The sequence below is a fragment of the Ambystoma mexicanum genome, chromosome 5q, assembly GCF_040938575.1.
Source record: "Ambystoma mexicanum isolate Mex_15411 chromosome 5q, UKY_AmexF1_1, whole genome shotgun sequence".
Classification (NCBI taxonomy): Eukaryota; Metazoa; Chordata; class Amphibia; order Caudata; family Ambystomatidae; genus Ambystoma; species Ambystoma mexicanum.
In genome coordinates, this window is record NC_090933.1 from 96,716,805 (window position 1) to 96,743,208 (window position 26,404).

General features: G+C 44.6%; 1 protein-coding gene across 2 annotated transcripts in view; it reads left to right on the plus strand.

The window, feature by feature from the left end:
- Positions 1 to 26,404, plus strand: part of SLC9A3 (solute carrier family 9 member A3) — a 274,506-nt gene that overhangs the window by 212,965 nt on the left and 35,137 nt on the right. For both annotated transcript variants that reach the window (XM_069620592.1, XM_069620593.1), the window contains exons 9-11: positions 4,055 to 4,125; positions 10,538 to 10,667; positions 26,006 to 26,121. In XM_069620592.1, the coding sequence (XP_069476693.1) occupies positions 4,055 to 4,125; positions 10,538 to 10,667; positions 26,006 to 26,121 (317 nt within the window). The remainder of the gene's footprint in view (positions 1 to 4,054; positions 4,126 to 10,537; positions 10,668 to 26,005; positions 26,122 to 26,404) is intronic.

Consider the following 26,404-nt stretch of genomic DNA (forward strand, 5'->3'; position numbering starts at 1 on the left):
TTCAGCTCCAGCTGGAGAAAAAAAAACCTTGGACGTGAATGAATTGTTCCCTTTGATCTTTTCTGGATTTAGGGCTCCACTTAGAATAGAGGCATTGCTGATTTTGGTGAATTGCGATCTTGTTCGGGCCATGGGCTTCACACTTTGCACGTCTTCGTGTGCTGAAACTGTGGGTACCCACCGGCCTCGTTGACCACAAGGAGTTCTTTCAATGTGGGACCAATCTCAGGACTTCTGTGTAGCACACTTCAGCAAATCACTTCCTCCTTGCGATTCTTGGAGGTTCCGCACAGATGGCAGCCATTGCCTGGCCTTGTGTTGCCAGAAGGTGGCACCGCAGTTGGTGTTACTCATCTGTCGTTGTAGTCACCCATTGGGAGGAGTATTAAGCTTAGAGAAGGCTGTGGTCCTGATTAACTCTTTGACTGCCCTTGAGACGTCTGCATGTACGCCTGCAAACCAGCAACATTTTTTTCTGTTTTATAAGGGGGAAGGAGGGTGGCCTCGGACTTTGAAGGAAAAGGTGGAGGTGTCCGCTACGTGTTGTATGAACGGATTCAGAGGAGTTCTGCGGGGGGAAATCTTTAAACATAAAGAAGGGACTTGGCATTAATTAACATTTAATGTTAAATGAATAACAACTCACAAATACAGGATTTTGAAGTCAAAATAGAAAAAATGTAAAGCATAACATGAATGTAAGAAATGTCCTGGATAGTTCATCAGTGTGATTGCGTATAAAACAGCTGTGAATAATTTTAGGAAAAAAGAGGAGAAAAGTTAGTGAAGAAGTTTGACCATGAAAATAAAAAATACCCAAAGCTAAAAGCAGAAAAAATAGAAAAGAGACAAATGAAAAGTAACATTCACACTGATGTCTCTCCTATGTCCCGGCCTTAAACTGGCATTGCATTTATTGTTACCCAGGACAGCAAACAGTAACATCTAGGACTTTGAAGATCCCCCGATGTGAATGCGAGATCAAGATTTAATTAATCAGCACATCCCTGCCATCCAGTCATGGGGTCATGTACCCTGCAGGTATTAATCCGCACATCCCTGCCATCCAGCCATGGGATCATGTACCATGCAGGTATTAATTAGCACATCCCTGCCATCCAGTCAGGGGGCCATGTACCCTGCAGGTATTAATCAGCACATCCCTACCATCCAGTCATGCGGTCATGTAGCCTGCAGGTATTAATCAGCACATCCGTGCCATCCAGTCATGGGGTCATGTACCCTGCAGGTATTAATCAGCACATCCGTGCCATCCAGTCATGGGGTAATGTCCCTGCAGGTATTAATCAGCACATCCGTGCCATCCAGTCATGGGGTCATGTACCATGCAGGTATTAATCAGCACATCCCTGCCATCCAGTCAGGGGGTCATGTACCCTGCAGGTATTAATCAGCACATCCCTGCCATCCAGTCATGGGGTCATGTACCCTGCAGGTATTAATCAGCACATCCGTGCCATCCAGTCATGGGGTCATGTACCCTGCAGGTATTAATCAGCACATCCCTGCCATCCAGTCATGGGGTCATGTACCCTGCAGGTATTAATCAGCACATCCGTGCCATCCAGTCAGGGGGCCATGTACCCTGCAGGTATTAATCAGCACATCCCTACCATCCAGTCATGCGGTCATGTAGCCTGCAGGTATTAATCAGCACATCCGTGCCATCCAGTCATGGGGTCATGTACCCTGCAGGTATTAATCAGCACATCCCTGCCATCCAGGTATGGGGTCTTGACAGGTATGGGGTCTTGTACCCTGCATGTATTGTGCTGTGCCAAAGCAACCCAAGAGCAATGCACTAATAAATCAGATGCTCATTCGCAAACCATTTTTGGGTACATATATTTGTTATTCTTGTGGCATCTGCTAATTAGAAGTGTTGATCTGCATGCCCTCCAAAAAGCCACCTTGGCGGCACGTTGAATGATCAAGCGGCAACCAGGAGCTGCAATCATTTTAGTTTTGATCATGCACCGGGCGTCATCAGCTTAAATGCCACACATGTGGCTTGCCAGTCTCTAACAGCACAAAGAAGTGCGAGAGGCAGTGGTGCGACGCGGTGCGCGCTGTGTTGCTGTCTTGGAAAACAGGGCTGTCGTCCTGGCGTTGGCACTTCATCAAAAATGTGTGTGATTACGGGCAGACAACTTGATGTCCCTCTGCCTGAATTGTCAGTGTGCGAGTAACAGGCGATTCACAAAGAAGTTATTCTGAATTGCCCTTGACTTGAATCTGGAGATTGCTATTCGATTCACAGCGAGGAAACTAGGAATACCTCTGACTCCTGCCTTACTTTCAGTAAGTCAGGAGTCACGGTTGCCCCTCTTGACTTAGTAACTTCTCGGCGAATCATTTGGCCTTTTCGATTTTAAGCAGGACTAAGTCGGTTACTAATAGTAACTTTGTTGTGAATCGGGCCCTACTTGGCTGATGAGTTTTGAGTATTGTTATGCTATGTTATCGGGCATTTGTATAGAGGCTTTCACTATTTCTATGATCTCAACGCGCTGCGGGTTGAACAACCTCAGGGACCGTAGTCCAGGTCAGTAGAGAAAGTAGGATGGTAAGTAGTTATGTTATGTTATTTTGCATTTATATAGCGCCTTATATACCATTGGTATGGTCTGAAGGCGCTGGTAGGTGGAAAGCCCTTGGGAACCTAAGTTCTGGTCAGTAGACAGAGTAGAGAGAGTCGAAAGGTGCGTGTGCGCACCAGGTATGTGTGCAGCTGGTGCAGAATTCGTGTAGTAGCTGCTTCTTAGCGGTAGGTGTGGTGGTTGAGAGATCAGGAGTATGTGTTCGTTCTGGAAGGGTTTATCCAGACCGAGTGTGGCTGCGTAAGGCCTGAGGAGAACGCCTGGCTGGGGGGGTGTGTAACCAGCAGTGTTTACTTAGAGTGATGGGGAGTGAGCGGGAGATGTTGATATGAGAACAGTTATACCGAATGGTGTCATAGTATCTCTATGTTCTAGTTGAGTGGTGGTGTAAAGAAGAGAGTAAGCGTGGGGCGGGTAATTATGGGATATATGCTTTTTCAAATGTTCCTTGCAATTCAAACCATACTATGTACGTCACGCAATTCTATGGGATCAAGTCCGTTCTATGCACTTTTATTCATTCCATGCGTCCCAGATTGCCCTACACACTCCGGTCTCCTCGACACACTCACGCACTCCAGTCCGCCTTGCGTGCTCTAGTCCATCCCCCGCTCCAGTGTGCTTCACGCATGCACTCCTGTATTCCCACGCAGGCGCTCTTGTCTTGCTAGTGCGTGCGTGCACGCAGTATGTGTACAGCTAGACCCGATTTGTGGTGGGTAGCTGCTTTCTAACGCTAGGAGTAGTGTGGAGGTTGTGTGAGACCAATAGTATGTGTGCAGCTAGGCCGGATTGTCTTGGATAGCTGCATTCTAGCGGAGGTGGTGCTTGTATATGGGAACATGTGTGCAGCTAGGCCGATTTATGTGTGGGGGATAGCTGTGTTCTAAAGTTTGTAGAGTTGTGAATCGTAGTGTATAATTATGTGTGCAGCTAGGCGGAAGTTAATGAAGGGGGATATCGGAATTCTATTGTTTGTTGGGGCAAAGCAGAGAGTCAGCATATTGGTAGGTATGTGTGAGTATCCGTGCAGATTGAAAGAGGTCTCCTGTTTCCGATTACCTGCCTGTGCCTGCCAAATTCACTTTTGCTCCCTATTGTGGAGGTTTGGTGCTTTAGTTCTCCAGGAACCTCTCGGTCTAGTGTTGACTCAAAAGTTGTCTCAATTACATGTAGCCAAACCAACCCTCTATTAAATTCAGGTTTGAACCGAGCTCTCTGGGCGTTCTATTCTATGTATTGCATCCTATGTTTCAGATCCTCCTTCAACAAAAGAGTATTTTTCTGCTGCTGCCGGGTCAAGCTCTGCGCTATGTCCATTTGCTAACACAAAGTAATGGTGTATTTAGCTGTCACACATGATCCTGGAAGCTCACAAAAGTTCTGAAGTCTTTCAATATGGTGATCTCATTTCTTTTCATTGTTTTTTAAAGGCTTTCGATCATATCCTCTCTGCTATCGAAGATATTTCTGGGCAAATTGGACACAATTATATGAGGGACAAGTAAGTTGTGTTTTTCCTACTTCTGTAACTGAATGAACATGGATTACTTAATTTGTGCTGCTCATAATGTGTTTAATTTTGTTTCTGGGAATGACTTCTGGTTGAGGTTAATCAATGTTAAATACAACAACAGCTTTAATTGCATTCCAGAGAAACACCTCAACTTATAAAAAGTGAAATGTGTCTATTCCTGAAAACGTGTCTGTGTCAGAAAGTGTGTTTGTACATTCACTGCTATGATATCAATAAAGATACAGAACATAAGTACATTGTTGAAAAGCAAACCTATGAAACTCTGAAAGTTGGAACTTCTTTTATGAAGACCTACCAGTTCAAACAAGCCACACCTGTGATGTGCCTGGGTGTGGAATGTGTGACAGTAGGTGGGTGTGTGTCAGCTTCCAGTAGGCATCCTTTACTGGTGCCATTGTCGTGTAAAATGTGTGTGTTTAAGTGACACTTTGCAGTAAAGATGCAGGATTGCTATACATTAAAACAGCGGTGTATTATTGCATAGGCGTTTGAGAAGAGACAAAGGGCATTAAGATCCTGAAACCAACAACCTGATTTTATTTACAGACCTATCCAAGTTCAGCAACAAAATCATTATTTATTTTATTTTGGGTATTTCTTGAGCGTGGAAGCTATGTTCGGGGAGCAACACTACTTCGAAAAAGGATAGGAGTTACAGAGCTTCATTAGATGCTTACAGCATAGTTGCCAACATGGCCCATTCCAATCTGTAGGTGATTATCCAGTCCTGGTGTTTTCTTTGCATTCTGGGACTTGTAGTCTGGGTTTTATAATGGGAAAAGTGGAACTACAAGTCCCAGAATTCAAAGAATAAAAAAGGACAGGATACGCTCCTACATACTGGAATGGGTCATGTTGGCAACTATGTCACAGGGGAGAGGGGATCGGTCCTTATATCATTTTTTACTGACATATCATCTAGGGTAGCATAGAATAGTTAACATGTACAGTGAGTGGGGAGCATGCGCGGTGCTGAAAGGGCAGTGTGGCGGAACAGTGGGGCGGGCCGTTGAGGGTGGTTTTTAGGAGGAACACTGGGTGCGGAGGGCACAGGGGCAGTAGCTCATGGTGTGAAGCAGCTGCTCATTGAATAATCGGGGGTCTTGGTTTCTTTTTTTAATGCATGAGGGTGGTATTGCGTCTGATGTTGATGGGGAGAAGGTCCCACAGCCTTTGGTCGTACTACCTAGCCATTCCTTATATCTCAAATGTGTAATAATTTATCATTAAAATCAGTTCAAAGGACCATGTTGGGATCCGGGTATTGGCAACCGGTGGGGGGCAGAGGGGGCGATGGAGTGGTCTATCTGGGCTCTTACATTAAATGCACTTGTTTTCTCTTCTTCTACACAGTAGTAAACTGCACTGAAAGTAAATGTTGCGCAGGAAATAATGAATTCCAGTAGATCTAGTAATGTGGCCAAACTACTGGTCACTTGCGCCACCTCACACCCCACCTTGACCGTTCACACTTATATGAACTGTGGAGCCCGCAAGTGATGTTCTGCGGGCCCCAGCTCTTTACATGTTCATTCCCCAAATTGAGCTGGAAATGTAACACCGGTATTTTCAGTGACTGGCCCTTTAAGGCCTATCATTGCCAATTTCCCGTTGACACCAAATAGGTGGGCGTCTACCCTACCCCTCCACCCAGATGGGAGCAGGGAACCAGTCTGTATTCAAATGTCAGGTATTCACCCGACACCTGAATATGAAAAAGGGGGCTGAGGGCAGGGGCTGCGGGTCTCTTGCACCTGCAGCCAGCACCTCCTTCACCTTCTACGCCCCCTTATTGAATGGGGGGCTTTGTATATGTAGTCTGTGGGTGCAGAGAGGTGACATCATGCCTTATAATTTTTTGCCTACCGTTGTTTGTTGAATCCCCCCTGCCCCCGAATATGGATAATGTCTCATCGCATTTTATAGGTGTGTCTTTTGTGTGAAGTGACCCGGAAGTGATAACATCATGCTGGAACAGTCACACTGTGCAGGGTCTCTGAACAGCCACCCACCTTGCATGACTAGACAGTAGATTCAGAGTTTCCAACCCCCATTCGGGTGCAAGTGATCCCTGCCCTTTGCCCACTGCCACCTGAGCACCCAACAAATCATACACCTTCCGGTATACCGCCACCCCATGCAATCCCATTGATCGGGTCCACAACCACAAATGGCAAGGGCCAGTCCAAGAACATCCTACCCTGTCCCGCCACTGCCCAACCACAAGTCAAGTATACAGCATGCCAGCTGTTTTGAACTACAACTCGGTTCAGCCCAAGCTACTATAGCCAAGGGTGAGTCCAAAACTTATGGAGAGCCGCAGGTTGTAGACCTCTGGCCTACAAATAATGTTGTGTGAATAGATCTTGAACTTGTGTGAGCACTTGCGGATTCCCGTGCCGGTATCCATGCTTGGCGTAGAACTTGAAAGCCACATATTGCTTATGGTGGTCGTGGTCACTTTTTATTGGCTCGTCTCTGCTTTCCCGGGACATTGCAAATTCGCCCTGGCGGATTCGTAATGATCCCCCGCGGGACCGAGAAGTATCGCTTGTAAGAGAAGCCGCCCGAATCATTTCCCCTCTTTGTACTGTACCTACTGGTGCCTGGGGCTATCCAGAGTGTACTCTGGCAGTTGTGAAAGTGAACCCTTAGTGTTTGATTTTAACGGGGAAACATAGATCGTGGAAGGTCTTTGGAAAATCCTTTACTGCCCCTGAGATAACGTGACATACTGGGGCAGTAAGGAAATTATCCAGGGCCTTCCAAGAAGTCCTACCCTTTCTCCTCGCAAAATGATATTCCTGAGGAAAGAGCAAATGTCCTATGCAAATGTTCCCATATTTGAGGTCATATGGTGGAGATCGACATCTCATGGCGTGCAAAAAGCACCAGCGATCATGCCATGTCCCCCACACACGCCTGAGGTATAAGGTACATCCATAATCGAGCCCATCAAGACCAGTTTCCCTCCCGACAACCACCCGTTACAGCCCACCACTCTGTGCCAGCCACACACCTTAGTTCAACACACGCAGAGTGAACCCCATCTCTAGTCGCATTCAGATTTTAATCATTTCACAGCTGGGGTGGTAAAATGTCATTGGAATTCAAGCAGTAGCCTGGTTTGCATGCCTTTTACCACCCCGGTCGGGAAAGGATCAGTCATGGCGGCAAGGCTCCCATTGCAATGAATCCCTAGGCATTCCATCTACTTTTTCAGTTGTACAAAGCACCTGTAAATCCATAGGAATTCAAGCGACACCACACCGTCATAATTTGCTTCAGAAGGGGACGCTGTCTGGTTCCCCTCAGAGAGAGGGTCAACAAGTGGAGGGTTTTTCCATTACCGGCACCGCTCCATCAAGGGAAACCTTCAGAATATGACATAGACTAGCAAAAATACTAAGAGACCTTGGCCCTCATTACGAGGTTGCCGGTAGGCCGCCGGTAGTACCGGCAACCTCGTCCACCATTTCTGCCGTCTGATATCCCAGTAATACCGTGTTATTATGGGTGGTGGCAGAGCGGTAAGTTCCCATTCCCATTGAGTCCCATAAGACACCATGGGAATGGGAACACTGAAGCACCGGTCACCTTGAGTGATTTATTTGCCGGTAGGGGCCTGAATTACCCGCACCTTATTTCCAGACAGGATCACTTATAATGAGGGCCCTTTTCTTGTTATGTTTCTGCCAAACTGTGCCAGGAGGATAGCTTGGGGCAAGACAGCGCAGAGCATCACATCGAATCCTGCCCCCCTGCTTGGAGGCTGGTCTCCAGCATGAAGCGCAACATAATACCTCAATTCAATTTTATCGTCTTCCTCAATGAAAGTGGGGCTGTTACTGTAGATATCAACAGTTCCTTGTTGCATTAGAGAGTATACCGGAGAAGGTGCAGTGCTATGTAAGTACTGTTGCCCCGTGCCCCCATCTCATGTAAGCCCCTGTAACAACTACCAATGTGCAGGGCTCCTTTAGTCCTGAAGTTAGGTTAATTCTTAATAAATTCCCCAAAACTAATAATAAACAAATTGACGCAGTTTCACAGTGGTGCCCAGGAAGCTGAAGCACATTGGCTCGTCATCCTCTCGTCAAGAAATAAATAATGGCGGCATAGCCACGAATGCCTTGAGATCGCCAAGGCTACAAGTACACATGTGAGCTTCTACAACCATTAGTCCCTTAGGTAGAAGTTGCACCATGTTCTCCGTTTTCCCCCCAGGTGAGTAGACGTGCGTGGCTAGTTATGAGGACCCCATCATCATTGGTGGCAGTTCTGCTAATCTCTGGGTGCTCAGCCTGACTGGCTATGAGCTTTACGGCTATCTCTTTTGAGGTCCAGAGATGTGGTCCTGCAGCTGGCCATCATTCCTAGGAGCTGCGTGAGAGAGACCCGGATGTGGCTATCTTTGGTCATTTCCTGCCTGCAATGTCCAGAGTCTGCGCAGGTCTGTGACCGGGAGGGCTGAAGGCTGGAGTGAATTGACCTCCCGAGGGTTTGCCAAGGAAGAGGAAGAAGAAGAAGAAGGAGGAGAAGAAGAAGGAGAAGAAGGAGAAGAAGAAGAAGAAGAAGAAGAAGAAGAGAAGGAGAAGAAGAAGAAGAAGAAGAAGAAGAAGAAGAAGAAGAAGAACCTGCTGTCGACTGTGGCATACTCCACCAATCCACCAGTAAGGGAGCAGCTGCCAGAATGCTTCTAGGAATGCAGCCCTCTGATTACGGTTTGGGATGCTTACGATTCTTACGGTGGTATGCAGTAGGTTTCTGGAATCGTAAGCCTACCGAACCATGGAATAAGGAGCTGCAAAGACTCTGCAGGCGTTTCTGGTGGCGCGGAGACATTCTTGCTGGTACATTGGGGAACCGGAATTGCACATCTCACAGGGAGACGAGGACAGTTGTTCACTTCCCTTGTCACAGAAGTACTAGTTGTAATGAAACCCTAAACTGTCGCTGTCTACGAGTCTCTCCAGCACCAATAAGGGTTTGCGTCCTGGCGCACTGACCTTAATGGCTAACAAATGATGAACATGTCCACCTAGAGGCTAGGGGCTGAATATAAATAAGTAAATAAGTCTGCCTTAACCTGCACGTAACACATGTGCCTGAATTCAAGAAATATACAGTATATAAACCATTCCGCTGCCCGGAGAGGAGGGTAACTCATCATGAATTAGCTTGTATCTCACCCGTCCCAATCCATCACAGAGGCCTTTGCCTGTATTGCTAGGTTACAGTTACCAATAGATCAGTGAATGGAAGCTTGTTGGGCCCTGCCAGTCTCTTCCGGAAACTTTACCCAGCCTCTTCCGTAGATGTTGGAGCAAAAGTCGGAAAAAATGTAATGCACTCAAATATTTGTGTATTGCTGGCATACTCTTCATGAATTGTTTAATATGGAAATGTAATATTTTCTCCAAAGTGTGCGAGCCACGGGCTCGCCCCAGCTGGGAAAAAGTCTTTTGTGAATCGGACACCATGTTTTTAAAGCAAATCATGGCATTTGTTTTTTGGTTAGAATCTCAAATTGCTGTTAGGGCTTCATGTAATAACTTAGAGCCGGGTCTGCAAGCTTTAGCTCTCCAGAGGTTTTGAACTACAACTCCCATCACCACTAGCCAGCAGGTATACAGTCTTTATAATGACATTTTTATGAAGACATGCACATATACCGAAAATGTTACAATGACAAAACATAACGAAAATGTATGTGGGGTGGGGTAAAGGGTTAAATCATGTGGGGAAACGGTTCGGTGGGATTTTAGGAGTGTGAAACAGGGGTAAGGGGGGTTGGAACCGCCCCCAAAATGGTTTTGTTTTCCGTTGTAAAATGTTCAGTATAAGTGCATTCTACATAAAATGTGTCATTATAAAGACATATAACCTAGCCAGCATAGTCAATGGTGAGGGATCATGGGATTAGCAGTCCAAAACATCTGGACAGCCACAGGTTGATGAACCCTGATTTGGAGCATATTTATGGTGGTTTGTTGTACTTTCACAAGCATACTGTTTGCTTGATAATGTTATAGCTGAGGGGGAAGTAATGCAATGGTACATTTACGGGCCACCCCCGAATGTTCTTTCCATGGGCTGACGTACAATGGCTTTTTGGGTTCTCTTAAGAATCAACCTGGAAATATACTGAGCAATGTTCGGCAGACTAATACACATTCTCTGATTTCTACTGAAGACGGTGGAGGTTGATAAAAAGGCCAAGGTGCCAGCATTAGCGAATCATATGATACTCTATCTATTGCATGAATAGTGTATAGGGATCAATAGGGAAGGAAAATGCAATATTCCACCTATGGGTAAATATGCTGTATAGTAAAACTCAATTTGTGGTCATTAATCTTGATTTCTTAAATTTCAGGTTTTCCAATTTCGACAGAAACGTCCTTAGCAAACTCTTCATGAGAAGATCCGCTCAGAAATCCAGAGATCGGATCCTTAACGTTTTCCATGAACTCAATCTTAAGGATGCTATAAGCTACGTGGCTGAGGTGAGTTTACTGGGTTCCATGACATTTTGCCGACCCCCTTTCTTCCGACGGGTGTTTTACTGTAGGAGGTTTGCCGAAAAACGTAATTGAAATTTAGTTTTAATTATTTTTGTGGCAGTCTCCTCCCCCCCCAGTCCCCTCTTAATTATTTGTTTTTGTATTTACCTTCCCCTCAACCCTTTATCTACCATTTCCCACCCCCACCAAAAAAGTCTATGGGAATTTTTTTCGGCAAAGCACCTGTCAGAAAAATGGGTGTCGGCAAAAGGACGCAATACCGTTTACTGGTTAACTTCTTTAAGGATGAAAAGAGCATCACTGTCGAAAGGGCTTTGAACATGTACCCGTTTGGAGGAACCTACATGAAAGAGGCTTTTCTGTACTGAGGATTGCCATTTCGAGAAAACACGCAGTTTAATCTTTATTCATAGAAAATAAATGCATACACATACTAATGAATGATTAAAACTAGACTCTTAGGTAAAATACTATTTGGATGAGAAGCGTTGGGTGTGTGAAATTAGCAACAACGCAATGTCTAATCTGGATCTTAATATAGTACACAATACTTGCAAATGTTGCTATCCTTTTATCATGATATATGTGTATAGCTCAAATCTAGCTCAGGAGCAACAGAGCACTGTACAGGTCATAGAGCAAAACATTGGTAATAATGTTCTCAGTACAATATACATATAGGGGTGTGCACAAGATAGCCAAAATCTAGGTTGCACCAAAGTGTTGTTCATTAGCCAGGTCTTCAGTTCTTTCCCAACTTGAAGGAGACTTCGAGCAGTCCCGATTGCCACCGGGGTAGAGTTCAAGAGGGCCGGAGGCTGCGTAGCATGAAAAGGTCTATTTCGTTGTTCTCTCCTTGTGAGCTAGTCTAGTTTCTAGTATTGTTACGATTTTACCGCGAGAGGACCACATGCCACCCAATGTTTTTAGTTCGGCTGTTCGGTATGCAGCATACCAGTGGCAATTTTCTTGGAGGCTTGGCATTCGGTTTTGAACCAGATCCTAGCCAGTATAGGGAGCCAGTGTAATTTGCGCAAAGTGGGAATGATTTAGTCAAATACCAAATTGCTGGTGATGAGGCGAGCCGCGGCATCGTGGGCCTCGTTGGGGGCTGCGCAAGGTGAGCAGCCAAGATCCTGTTGCTCCCCCTCTTGGAAATGCAGGATCACTAGGGCCCAAAAGTGAAGATGAAACGCCCAAAATGAAGACATGGGGCCTCATTACACGGAAGGCGGTAAGCCATGGCGCAATTAGCGCCATGGCTGCCGCCGGTGCCTTACCGGGTCCGCCTTGGTGGATGGCGGAATTAGCGCCATATTCCAAGGTGTGTGGGGGCGCTAATTCCGCCATCCACCATTGCCCCTTCACCATTGCCAGTCAGCCCCATAGGGCTCCATGTTAATGGTGAAGGTGCTAATTACGGTACCGCAAATTGCGGTACCGTAATTAGCACCAAGGTCCCTTTGCGGGTCCCGTACTTAACGCCTGTAAAAACCAGGCGTTAAGGGAGGACCCGCAAAGGGACCTCGTAGTAAGGCGGTAAGGGTTTATTTTACTGGTACCGGTGCCCTTACCGGTACCGGTAAACCCTTACCGCCTTCCGTGTAATGAGGCCCATGGTCAACTCGTGGTCAGAACCCATTGGTTGTTGTTGGCTGGGTCTAGCTGTCAAATCTGCATGTGGGTTACTCACAGTAATATATTTAACATAATTTATAGCCCTGATCTGTAAACAACTCAGCTTCTCTGTCAGTGAATGTCACGGTTATTTGATAAGTGCCCCTCGGTCTCAGGTGTTATTTAGCTGCAATGGTGAATTGATCCACTGGGATCTACCATGCCATGGAGAAGATGAAGAGTTCCTATCATTTTAGCTGGTGAGCGTTCGTCCCAAATTGTTGGCATACAGTGCGGACCTCCGGTCCGCTGGAGGTTCAGCTCTGGTGACAGCAGGATGGCACTCACGGAAGAAGACAATGCAACACATATTTTTTGTATGCAAATTTAGGGCTCTTTATCTGTCAGCTGCCATCTCTGTCTCTCAGAAGCTGGATTATCTAGGGGAGGTGAGCATAGCAGAATGCATTTCTGGAGACTTTTGCGGGTTCCGCTGAGACAATAAGATGTGTACCGGTTCTGGCCTCAAAGGTAGCCAGTGCTGTTCTCCACGGTATCAAGCAGACCTTTGCTTCCAGGAGGTCTGAAAACAGTCTTGCCACTTCTTTAGCAGGACTTTTTCACTCTGTGCCTGCCTGGGTTGGCTTTTTCTTCCATGTGTATGTATGGGATTTTAAAGCACATACTTAGCAGAGAAGCAATGGAGAGCTGTGCATAGGTGACGCACTGAGGGAGTAGAGTGTAGGGGTAGCAGAGGAGACGGGATGGGTCGGGGAGCAGTGGCATGACCGAGTACTCTGAAGAGGGAGAAATATCCATACGTTGACAAATTAGTGACTGAGTTCTTGTACATTGATGGGGGATTTGCATAAGGTTTGTGAGTGCCAATCACTGAGGTGAATCGATTGAAACATTGTGGCAGCCGTCCAATCAGTGGTAGTTACCACATTTGGCTTTTGCTGGCTCGTTGACTGGCAAAAGCTCAGGATGTGGCCTCACTCCAGACATCCCACTCACACTGGCTAGAGCTACTGGTTTCTGCACCCTGTGCATTCTGGAAATTCAAGACAGGTGAGCCATTGACCGTAGTTGGCAAGATCCGCCTTCCACTTGCTGCCATGGATTTTTAAATGAGACCTGACCAGTAGGCACTTTCATGAGGTACAGCCATGCAGTGCTTGCTCCCTAAAATTATTCAAAAGTTGGCATCAGCAGGACGGAACTTCACAGTCCGCCAGGGAATATGCTTGCCTGGGGCAATTAGCAGTATGGGCCTCTTTACACGGAATGCGGTAAACCATGGTGCTATTAGCACCATGGTTGCCGCCGGTACCATACCGGTACCACCATGGAGAAAATGGGAATTACCACCCCATTCCAAGGTTGGCAGGGCGGGAATTCCCCCTTTCTCCATGGCCCTTCTCCATTCCCATTTTTGCCCCATAGGGCTCAATGGGAATGGGGAAGGAGCTAATTACGGTACCGCAAATTGCGGTACCGTAATTAGCACCAAGGTCCCTTTGCGGGTCCCAACTTTAATGGCTGGTCTACACCAGCTGTTAAGGTTGGGTCCCGCAAAGGGACCTCGTAGTAAGGCGGTAAGGGTTTACCAGTACTGGTGCCCTTACCGGTACCAGTAAACCCTTACCGCCTACCGTGTAATGAGGCCCATGTGTTTAGACGACTTCTGCAAGGGTAGGTGTTATTTCTGATCCTGGTGATGTCAGTGTGGAATGACAGCGTGGAAGCTTGTATGTCTAAGTAGAATGTGGTGTGGTTGGAGTTCTGATCCAGGCAGTTGACAGAAATGTAGCCTGGATGGTGGGAGCCAGTGAGCTCTCCACCATATCTTCCTACCTCCTTTGATGTAACCTGATGAAGCCTGTTAACCCGAAGTCGATGAATAAAACTACCTGTGAAGTAACCTACAGCAAGTGTATCCTTTTAACCCACTTTGCAACAGTATGCAAGGAGCTCATTGTATTTGCATCGCTGTTGGCGCGTAGCAGAGAAAGGTTGTAAACCTGTCAGAGGAAAATGGAAAACTTACTGTTGACCTACTGTTAAGTTACTGTTGCCAATGAGGGCTTTCAACCTTGCACCATTCATTGATTGCCTGCTTATCAGAGTTATCAGGGATCGATGAAGCATACTTCTTCAAAGTGTTTTCCAGAATGGAAATAACTTCCCTGAACGGGAGAGGTTGCCCATAGGGTGATAGACGGCTAGAATGCCAACATCAAGTCTGTCTGTCTGTCTAGAGAGGCCCCATCTAGTGCATTGTTCATGCAGGCTGTGGCTACTCACATCAATTCGCCCTTCTGGCGACCTCCACTGAACAGAGCACCACTGCCCAAAGGTTTCCCATGCAGACCAGAATGGCAGGGCGTATGTGGCAGGTTGCCCGATTTGGAGATTATGGATTCATTTCGTCGTGGTTTGTGGAGGTTTGAATTTATCCTGGATGCCATTTCGCTTGGGTTGGAAGGTTGGATGCTGGATTAATTTAGGGATAACGCCAATGTGGTTGCACTCATTTGTAATCTCAAGGAAGTGATGCATTCCACCACAGTGAAGTTATTTATTTATTTTATTTATTGTTAATTTATAACGCGCTTAATTCCAGCGAGTGGTTTCTAAGCATGGGATCGGGATTTGAACCTATACTGCGGCGCGCTGTCTTGCTTCCAAGACAAACTCGTTGCCCCTGAACTATCCTTCCTTCCATGTAGGCGCTACCTTCATGGCCAGAAAGCCTGGATGAACCAGGTTGTGTCATTGCAGACACGACACTTGCTCACTTAAAATTCATGTTTTTGTGTGGCCACTAGGGTACGCTCTGTCCCATTGCCCCTATTGCCATAGTGGCCTCTTGATCTATTATCAAGTTACGACATGAGGCTTCCTCTCTAGCCCTACGATTTCTTCTAGGCAGGGTTTTCTTCCCACCTGCCCAGGTCTTTGTCAAGCAGCAGTACCTATCCCCTCCTCAGCCAAGTGTTCCTCCAAGGCTGCAAACATCTTCAGTCTGTGCTGGTGGCTTTGCCGTTACCACAGCAACAAGGCTAGACCCCCCCCCCCAGCAGGCATCTCTCCAGCTTCTCTTCTCAACCATACTCTCTAATCTAGCCTTCCCTCTAAGCCGTTATTGCTCTGTGGCTTGCTTGGCTTAGCCGTCTCCTGTTCGGTACTTGTTCGGTACTTTTTTTATTATCTGTCCTTCTTTTTTTGGCCACCTCAGTTTTTTTCCCTTTCACTCCACTTTTTCTGATCACTCTGCTAGACCTTTGACCAGGGGAGTTGCTAGCTCTGGAAAAGACCCGGGGCTAAGCTGATGTCAGAACCGTTGGGACTGGGGGCTAGCTAGTCTTTTGGCTGTAGTTCCTGAGATTCTATCCGGGGCTACAACCAAACGATCAGGGGCTAGAGCCCCCTTAGCCCCCCCCTAGCAACGCCCCTGCCTTTAACACTCATGAACAGCGTCCTACCACATCCCAGCCAGGAGACCTTTGCCTACTTTATAATGAGAGCTTGGGCATTGGTTTTCTGAATGTGTTCTAGCTAGTGAGGCAATATCCACATAAGTGTATTTGAAATGGCACCACTGTTCTCTGGGGTTGTCCTTGAAGCAGTAATCGACTGCAGACCGTCTCGAAAAACCTGTTGACCATTTTGGGATCGGACAACACTGTCATGGAAGCCAAATGCTCCAGCCTCTGTGTTCGACATGGTGTTGGTTAATAGGTTCGCAATTTTTGTGTGCAGAGTGCATCTGCTTCCTAGACTTGTATTTCTTTGCTGCCGTGTATTTCGCATCTGGTTACCCTCTAAAGCCCAATGCCCACTTCTTGTGCACCTAATGCACACTCGTTGCAGAGTCCTACTCCATGTGCGGATGCGCGCGCCATGCGCGGATTCCCTGAAAATGTAACTATAACAAAATCCTTCCTAGTGCTTTCTCAGACGTTCTTCACCCTAAATTATCTCAGTCACAGCATGTCACCAAATGGCAGCCCCCCCACATTCCTCATGAAAGACATATCCTTGTGGCTGACACTACAGCTCTTTCAACGTGAGGATGACTGTGTTGCTACATGCATGCTACCCTACCGGGTGGCTGCGGAAGGTTTTGGAATACCCCCTTCGCCTACCTCAAGGAATCACATCACGTAACCTTTCACCTCCCCTGGCCTCCAGAGTTCCCCAGTTCCCTTTACTGGGGAGATCAATGGTGACTTTGTCATAACCCACAAGGCACCCATTGGAGGCAACCCTGGCATCAATGTGATACCCTTGCATCCTTTTCCTAAGTTCATACCTTATTGGTAGGCAGTGTAACCCCTTACACTCACCTTTAATATGCCGGTAAGATAGCTCAGAGGGTTGAGCGCTTGCTGCTGCGATCTGAGCGTGATCTGCAGGTTGCAGGTTCGAATCCCAGCAAGGCCAACTCAGCCTTTCATCTTTCCAAGGTTGATAAATGAGTACCAATTTCTGTTGGGGGATATTGCATGTAAATATGTGCTCTGTAAAGCGCTTTGGATTAAGGCGCTATATAAATAAACACATCATTTAATACACTTCTGTATCCATTACAAAGCTTTCTGCGTGTTCCTCACCTCAGTAATTCTCAGAGATGGACCATGTGAGCGCTTTCCACCCACATGACCTACATATTTCACTGACATGATAAAGAAATGTGCCTCCAGTGGAAACCCACTTTTCTCCTGTAGCCTAGAGCGTACAAAACATGTCCCTGCAGCACATCCCTCCAAAGGGTATGGTTATTGGAATGTCTCTGGCCTGACCTTGCACTTCACATTCCGGTTCTCGCGAGAGGAGCAGTCTTCCCTGACTCATGCCAATGAAAACTTTATTGTGATCTACATTGCTGCCGTTTTTATATATGTACCTACAGGTGCGCTCATAAAACATGGCCTATGATGCCTCGTCAATGGCCGGACGATAATCATTGAAAGATAAGCAGTTCCGGCGCGTCCCGCACCTTGCGCGAGCCTTGCTTCACACCACGCAAATTGAAGCACAAACCTCTCCTGTGGCAGCTCTTATGACTGTTAATAAATCCCTCTCTCCCGCCACCAACAGGACTGCGCTACCGTATGAAATGCCAAGCCCAATCCTGGCGCCCTCCGGTGGTAAAGCGCTCAGATGCTCTTGAGCTAGGTTCACGCTACAAGCAATAAAATACAAAATAAAAATAAAATGAAGGCTAGTCACATTACACGGTAACATCAATAAATCAAGAGCAAACCGTTTCATATCCTGCAATTAGAAACGGTTTAACGATAAGAAGCAAAGTAATTTGTGTATGTGGAACGATTTTCCAGACCCATTTTTGGGACTTGTGCACATTACATATCTACACAGAAGTCAAGGTTTATTTTACACCTGGAGTCTGAGTGGCCTTTCATGAATGAAGGTAAAAATATGCAAAAACATCAAGCAAATTTCCAAACAAAAAATGTGAAAAAAATGACAGAGCAGGTGGATGAAGTAAAGACCTCAGGGCCGTTTGAAAGCACGGAAACCACGCCCGGCCTTCCAGGACAGCTTTAGCGGGTCCTCTTCTCGCCCATGTTTCGCCATGCTTGCCCCGGAAACCCAGCTGTGCTGCTGGTAACTCTGTAATAGACAGTCTATTGCTCGCGGTGGTCCCTCCCTCCCTCAGCGCGTCTAAGAGCTTTCTTCTAGAAGGTTCACGGTGTGAGAGGAAAAGCAAAATGAAGCGGCGGACATCCTCTTTCCAGGCCCTGCAACACTCCCTCCCTCTGGCCTAGGGGCCATCAGAGTTAACAGCATCCAGCCTTTTCCTCTGGACAAGGCAAAACGTTTCCTCTCATGGGGGATCAAAAGAGTAACCAAATAGGGTTACAGCTGTTCTGAGATCTCAAAAATGCCACCCGAGGGGGACGGAGGTTAATTATGAAAGCTTGCCCAGTCCTCTTTCTTTTTCTTTGCGGTTTTGACTGCAGCCTTTTGTAACAGGCCAGGCCTTTGGGCCGCAAATAAATGTGCATTCAGGTCTCATTTCGTGGGCTCCTCCTCCGTCTGTTTTTCACTGTCTTCTGCAATCTCTTGACAACTGCAGCAAATCTATGTTTTAAAAGGAAAAGTATGTTTGAAAAGAAATCATTCTGTTTGTGTTTTTCATCTTCATCCGATTTGCCTTTGAGAAGGCAGCAGCTCACCTGTGACCTATGCTTTTATTGGTTACATGGAAGATAATTATGGACAAGAAAAGCACACTATCCACACAACCAGGATCATTTAAAAATATCAATTACCTTATTATAAAACTATTTTAGTGACTGATGCCCAGAGGCAGAGGCGTTGCTAGGGAGGAGGAGTGGGGGGGACTGAGGGGGGTATAGCCCCGGGTCTTTTGGTTTTAGCCCCAGGTAAAAGCTCAGTGGGGAAAAACCAAAAAGGCTAGCTAGCCCCCAGTCCCGACAGTCCCAAAATTAGCATAGCCCCGGATCTATTCCAGACCTAGCAACACCCCTGCCCAGAGGCCTCTGGCCACAAGAGCATCAAAACAGGAACTCCACAATTTTAAAAGTGCTAGGGTCCTCGAGATGTTTGCAATGATGTATGTGATTATGGATTGTACACACGCCAAACCTTACACCAAATAGCAATTACAACAAAAGATTCTTAAACATAACAAAATTCAGTTTCAAGTTCTATAGAAAAGTACAAAAGGTAAACATATAAAACATTACAGATTCAACAATGGTCAGTTTCAGAAGTTGGATAGCTCCTAATCAATCACTATTGCATTAATATACCATCCCATTCAGCAATACATTCATATAATTCTGTGCAAAAAGTGCAATAGTGCATATGTCGGAGCAGTAGAATTCCCTTTGTTCATCCTCTCCCAAAAGGTGTTGCTAAGCACAAAGGAAGGAAGGATCATGCAGCAATCTGGCAAAACAGAGGATACACACATTCTGTAAAACTACACATTCACGTTTTCAGTTACTTTTGCACAAAATGTACACAATGAATTAGAAATGTCCAATCTTTCCTGTATTCAAATAATTTTCCTATTTTTAAGAGGTTAAAACTGAATCTCATCAGGACGCTTCTGCGGCAAGGCAATGGTACCTGTATCCGGTAAGGAGGTTTCACAGCCAGTCTCTTATGTTCGTTATTTAAGTTAGTGAAGAGTTTGTATTTCTTGATTTCAAGGCAAGTCTCTCACCAGTCGCTGGGCCAAATACGCTTTTTAGCACTCTTCAGATTTTGCATGATTTTAAAAGATGAAAGACCCTTAGTTCTAGGACGTTTATCAGATTTTACTAAGTATAGTGGGTTTCCTCCCTACAAGCTCTCAATAAAATCCCCAAAGAGTGAATTTGGGGATTGTGCAAAGTGTTTACATGAAAGCAGCCTCTTCCAGAGAAGTTGCATGTTCAGTGAGACCGAACCCAGCTCAAAGCGGATAACTGACGACGGGTCCCATTCGTAAGGGGCAGCACTTTTCTCTATAGGCATCCTTCTGGTTTAGAAGTTCAAATCCTCCAAGAGGTGGTGGTTTTCCAAACCTGAAGCATGCTTCTGAAGATCATGTGATGAAGTGACTCCCACATAATGTTTCAAGGCTATCTCAGAGATACTCCAGGCGGGGCCGAATGTTCGCCAGTTTTTGGCTTTGTGAATTAGCTATAAGGCAGCAGCAAATCTGAGATGCAGGGAGCATTTCAGATTTGCGCCAGTGAATCAGGACCAATGATTGTTTTGGGTAAGATCATGTTAAGGAAAATGTTTATTTCACAGCGCTGTGGGAGACAAAACTCAAACGAACCAAAGACCCTTTAACAGAAAGAGCGAGCCTCCTACCTCAGAATTAAACTGGCTTGTGTGTATATACGGGATCGCAAAGGATTGAATACAATGAGAGCAGAAGTTTTTATGGTCTCATCAAAGTGAAACTAAAATATTTAATTTGTGTTCCATCCAAAGTCAGATATCAGAAGGTTGCAAACATTGTTAGTGGGTACATAAAACTTGCAGCTATGCAAGGGGTGTAACATAATTGGCCTTGTAGAGTGCCCAATCGTTACATTGCATTATACTTTAAAGTTTGTTTTTACCTCACAACACCAATAAGAGAAAGTCAAATGCCTTAAGATTTTTCTCATAGAATGTCCAAAATGAAGTACTGTTCATAGGATTTGCTTTAAAGTAGAACAGTTTAACCTTTTTTAAAAATCATCCCTCAGCATTAGACATTGTTAAAGCACCCTCCCTACTGGGTAGTTCCCAAATATTGATATGCAAAATTTTCATTAAAGGAATTGTCCCAATAGCCACTTCATTCTTTTTTCATGTGATTTAGTTTATACAAACTTTACACACTTACATTACATACATCGTACAGCAGACTACAATAAAAATAATTTGGTTAATACCACTTTCAATATCATATTAATACAAAGTAAACATTTAACAAAATATTAAATCCATTTCTGTTTCCTTTAAAAACCTAAATCATGTTGTTCCCATCTTATTCCCATCAATTTACTCTAATCATAAGCAAGCCTTTTCATAGAGATGTGTTTTCGCGTACCAGATATTTCTCATGTATAATTGACCAAAGTCTCAATACTGATAAAATTGGACCTCATGGTCTGCCTGCAAGACATCTTTGGAAAAGGTCAAATGGATTTTGTATTTGCATGTCCCAGAAATAGCTGTGAATCAAATCATGTCTTTGTTTATTCAAAACGTCACATTCAATCAGTAGACGCGTACATGTCTCTTTAATATCTTTTTTACAAACCCTACAATTTTGCTTTTCTTCAGGAATGTTTTTTCTCGCTCCCAATACTTACAACAGCAATTGGTTTACTCGTGATAATAGGATATTCCTCCTATATCATTTAAATAGAAACTTTATTAAATAAGGTTGAAAACTGTGTGTTATGTATGACCACATTATGGCCTCCTGGGAGTTTTTCTTTTTTGAGATGACATCAATATTATGTATTGTGTCCCAAATGTTTGCTTTTTGTATGAGTCTTATTCTTTGCATATATATCTGACTCGTTATCATTTGTAAACTACATAACACTTTGGAATTCTATGCCCTTTTTATGATTATTGAAAGCATGGCTATTGCCCTTTTCCATAGTTTTTGCTAGAAGAGCATAGATGCCATTATCATTATGTTTCAAACAAAATTAGCTTTGTGCAATTCTAGCACATGTGTAAAGCAAAGTCAAACCCAATTCCAAGCGAATTGCCTGTATTGGAACTTCATTCGAAACACCTAAGATGCAATGTCGTATCTTCCCTTCTATTTCATCTATTTCATCTAAGATTTAGTAAATTGTGTATCATTGCCAGTTTTTGAGTAGCCTTTGTCGCTCTTCTATCCGTCATTGACTGTTCCGAGGTGGAGTTTCATACCAGTACACGTATATGTCGGAGTTCGCTACTTCTAATTTTGTTTTATTTATGTGGCAATTATTATAGGGACAAATCTGTATACGCCCAATGGACATAATCTTTGTTTTATCAACATTTACAGTGAGCGAATGTTTGGAGGAATAGATTTCAATAGTGTACAGAGAGCGTTTTACGTCTATAGGTGTTCTATCAAACAAACCATGTGGTCAGTGTATCCTAGCCATACAATCGGAGTGTCATCAATTTCTGGGGGATAGTTGTTCATTTCAAACAAATATCTGGGCATATCAGATATGTATAGGTTAAAAAGCAGGGTTGCCAAAATGCACCCCTGCTTCAAACCATGATTAGTTGGTCTGCTATAAGCTTGCTCCCCATATCTGTCCTTACAAACTACTACTGATGTATTACTATTTAGTTGTTTTGTCATACTTAGTAGCCCGCTTGGTATACCCCATCTCTCTAACTTGGTCCATAATAACTCCCAGTTAATACTATTGAAGGCCGCGCTGTAGTCGTTAAACATTTCATATAGGGTGTGTTCCTTAGTATGTAGGGCTCTATTAAAAAGGACATTTAGAAGTATAACGTTTTTGTGATGTGTTAAAGAATTCTGGAACCAGTTTGATGCATACTCAATAAAAAATGTGACTCTTCCCACATAAACAATTCGTAAAACAAAAAACGTAGATAAGAATTTACTGGGCACATGAGTCAATGCCAAACGTTTGTAGTTTTGTAGCTTTGCTATATACAATTTTTTAAATACTGGTATCAGAATCAGTAGTTCCCATGATTTGAGTATTTCATAGTTCTAATGGCTTGATCAAATAGTGGTCCTAATAATGTTGCCCACCACTCTGGGTTACTTTTCAGCACAAGGTTAGCCAGACAGTCCTTCCCTGGTGCCGAGGAGCTTTTCAGATTGAGTACTTATTTATATCTTGAACTGAACAAAATCTGATATTTTAGCACATTTGCATGTGGTCTCTAAGGTATCTCAGATGTATGTGTATAGTGCAATTTATTGATGTGTCTAATCCAAGTGGCCTCCTCAATGCAATTAATATGCATTTCATTTTGGTGTGAGGAATTGTTTCTCATGGCCAAAATATTTTGGTTTTATTGCTGGGCAAAACCTTCAACATCAATTGACAATTAACATTCTTTGCAGACATTCTATGTCTTTTTACGGAGTTTACATGAGTTCTTCCAAATGTTAATAATTTTAATCATTCCAATCTTATTGGCATGATTTATATCCATTCCCTTACTTATTTTTCTAGTTGTCTGATGCAATAATCTTTTCTGGAAAACAATTTCAGTGTCATAGATATATTTGGTATTTCTATTTCCTATATAGGATACTAGCCTTTTCCCTTTGGTTCCAAATTGCTATGTTAACCAATATATCCAATCTTCAATTTCTTCTATAATAAATCTTCTCAATTGTGTAGGATATGCGTTGAATTGTTTGGTCAGGGAGTCGTTCATTTTCATTAAGTTTCATTCTGACCAGCATTTACGATTTCCTTGTGTATTTATTTTCCAAATCTCCCACACCCACTTTTTGAGGGGTAATATTCCTAATTGCTAAATTTAAGGAAATGATTGCATGGTCACTTTTATTACTTTTGGTTACTAACAATTTTGTTACCTTATGAAAATCCTGTGTGCTTAGAAAAAAGTAATCTGGGGTGGCCTTTTTCTCACCCATATACCAAGTATTGTATTGATCCAGTCTCACTTATGTTCATGCATACTTTTTTAAACCAATGTCACTGCTGTCATGACACCATTTCAGATTGCCATACTGCTCTCCATCCTTTGGAATGTCCTCAAAGATGTTCAGTGCTTTGCTTTTCACTGTCCTCTTTAATGACAAACCAGAGTTCAAGTTTTATTCACTTCTTGGACACTCACATAAAGGTCACGTTTCCGATTGAGTCTAAATTTCCAATCTGAGGACTTTACCATTGCGTTCAAATAATTCACATGCAACGCTCCATTGATGGACCTGCGTGCAAATCACAAACCAGGGACTTTGGTCATTCCTGTTATGGACCAGTGTGTTGCACACAGCACACAGCCCGCCGATGCTCACTCGGTTTGATAAGCTTGTGTGTGGACGCTGGACCTCAGCCTGCAGCCGCCACCAGTGTCTGTCACACGAGTCCCCTAAACAGCCTCCAGTGACTCATGGCTGGTGAACGTTTCTACTAAACACCGACCACAGCTTGCAGCGATAGTTCACCTTTGCTCCATATGCCACCGATGACCAAGGTGCATCAGAGATATAGAGCCCACAGGGATCACGTCTGAAGTTCTGACCAGGCTGGAGCTTCTTTTAAGTTTGCTGGAAGGCAGCCTTTAAGAGGTACCAACCTGCTGGGTTTAGTATCTACCTGCTCAGAATGTTACTGAAGATCCTGGCCCAAACATGAAACACATCCCATTACTGCTTAACCTCATCCCTTTACCACTCTGAAATATGTAAGTGATGCATTTAAATTTGAATTGAAGCACAGCCCTTTAACAATTATTTTCTTCTGATTTTGTACCATTAAATTGGGTAACAATGACACCTATAAGTACAGTATCTTAAAATTGAGAGCTAAGCGGAATGAAGTGCTACATTAAAATGTGATACATATTCATCAGTAGACTATTAACATTTGACTGTTTTTTACACATCTCTTGTTATGTACAGCACCGAAAAATTATGTGGCTTTACATTAAAAGACAGTGCAGGCTGCGTCGAGCTCCAGATTTATTTAATATGTGTTAATTTGGAGTGATTTAGTCCTTATAATACGTGTTTCTTTACCTCCTTCAATGATAGCTTTAAAGCACTGGCTCATCTAACATATTTCCTGAGAAGTCCCCACCTGCCCTCCCATATTACTGAAGCATTTTGACAAACCCATAATAAATCCTTGGCATCACGTGTCCCTCCCCCCAAATCATGGCGGCATGCATACCCTCTTTGAAATCTGTCCTTTCTTGTCCCTCTTCCAAAACCCTAGTTCAAATGTGCATTGGTTGTCCTTCTTACCGTTGCTGAGACCTCAAAAAAGCCCCCACCTGCTTTCCTCATTGAGCCTCATTGTAAATTGGCCGGTGGGGTATGTACATTCCGGTATTACTGCATACTGGCACGTTACCGCACCAACCAACTACGCGTTTTGCCAGTGGGGCACCTAAGTCAGGCACCTTACCGGCAAAAACAACCGGTTTTACTTGCACCGGTATTACCAGTGCCGGTAATACCATGGAGTCATGGAATGGGGATTTACCACTGATGCCAGCACTCAGAATCCAGTGGTAATTCCGAGTGCCGGTAATTACCCCATTGACTCTAAATGTGGGCAGATGGTGTATGCCACTGTGCATGCCATTATTGTGCCATCAGCATGGGCACATCCTCTCCACATTTACACAATGCTCAGAGTCAGCCAATAATAATTGTCGACAGAACACGTACGTTGGGTATATTCGGAGTTATCCAGGAACGATACTGGACGGTCAAGCCTCATTCACAGAGATTGCCACTGGAGCCAATCAGGAGCTGCCCTAAGCATCTCAGATTGGATCCTGCCACCGCACACCGATTGCTCCAGTGGACAGCTTTGTGAATCATTTTTCTTACACGGAAAGCTTTTTTATACTTTAAAGTGTAAGTAGATACAAATGGGCCTCATTCCGAGTATGGCGGTAAGGGATACCGGTCACCGTTAACGAGACCGGTGCCGGTAATCCCTTACCACCACATTCCGAGTTACATTTGCGCCCTCGCCCCTAACGCCTGACGAGGGCGCAAAGGGGCTTTTTAGCCAATAACGGTGACCTACGGTCACCGTTATTTGCAATTTCCCCATTCCCATTGAGTCCTATGGGGGCTCATTTGGGAATGGGGAAGAGCCCTGGGGAATGGGAAATTACCGCCCTGGTCAACTCGGAATAGGGCGGTAATTTCCCATTCCACCAGGGCGGTGCCGGCACGGGTCCGGTGCCGACCAAGGCGCTACTACCGCCATTGGTTAGCGCCGGACTCGGAATGAGGCCCATTATAAGATGAAGTTGCAATCTAAAATGTTAAGCTAGGACGAGTGGGTGTTTTTATTTTTATCATGTGTATTCCTAAAAGCAAAAGGGCCAATAATTTGTGGCCCTAAGAAGGGGAATGTGTTAATTTCCATTGCTATTAAAGTACAATGCGTTCCCAAGTTCCTGTTTTCTTGATTTTGTTTTCGCCTTGCCCTTAGGGAGAGCGCAGAGGATCCCTGGCCTTCATTCGATCTCCCAGCACAGATAATATCGTCAATGTTGACTTTAGCAGCTCTCGGCCATCTCCCAGCGAACCTTCTGTTTCCTACATACTGTAAGTTATCAAGTACGGAGTATTGCCCACATTGTCACTGCTTGTACGGTCTGAGGGTTTATTTATTTAGCATTCTTCATAGTTGATGCTTTTTAAAGTGCTGCATGCCTAAGGAACTGCTTCAGCTCAATACATGGATGTCTTCAGTATCCGTAGAAAAACCTGTAAACAATCCTCGTATCACAGTGGAACAGTGACATCACTGCTCACCTGTGATATGGAAATGACCGCATTAGGCAACTGCAATAACTAACTGGAGTAGTTTTGCAACATCATTATGCCT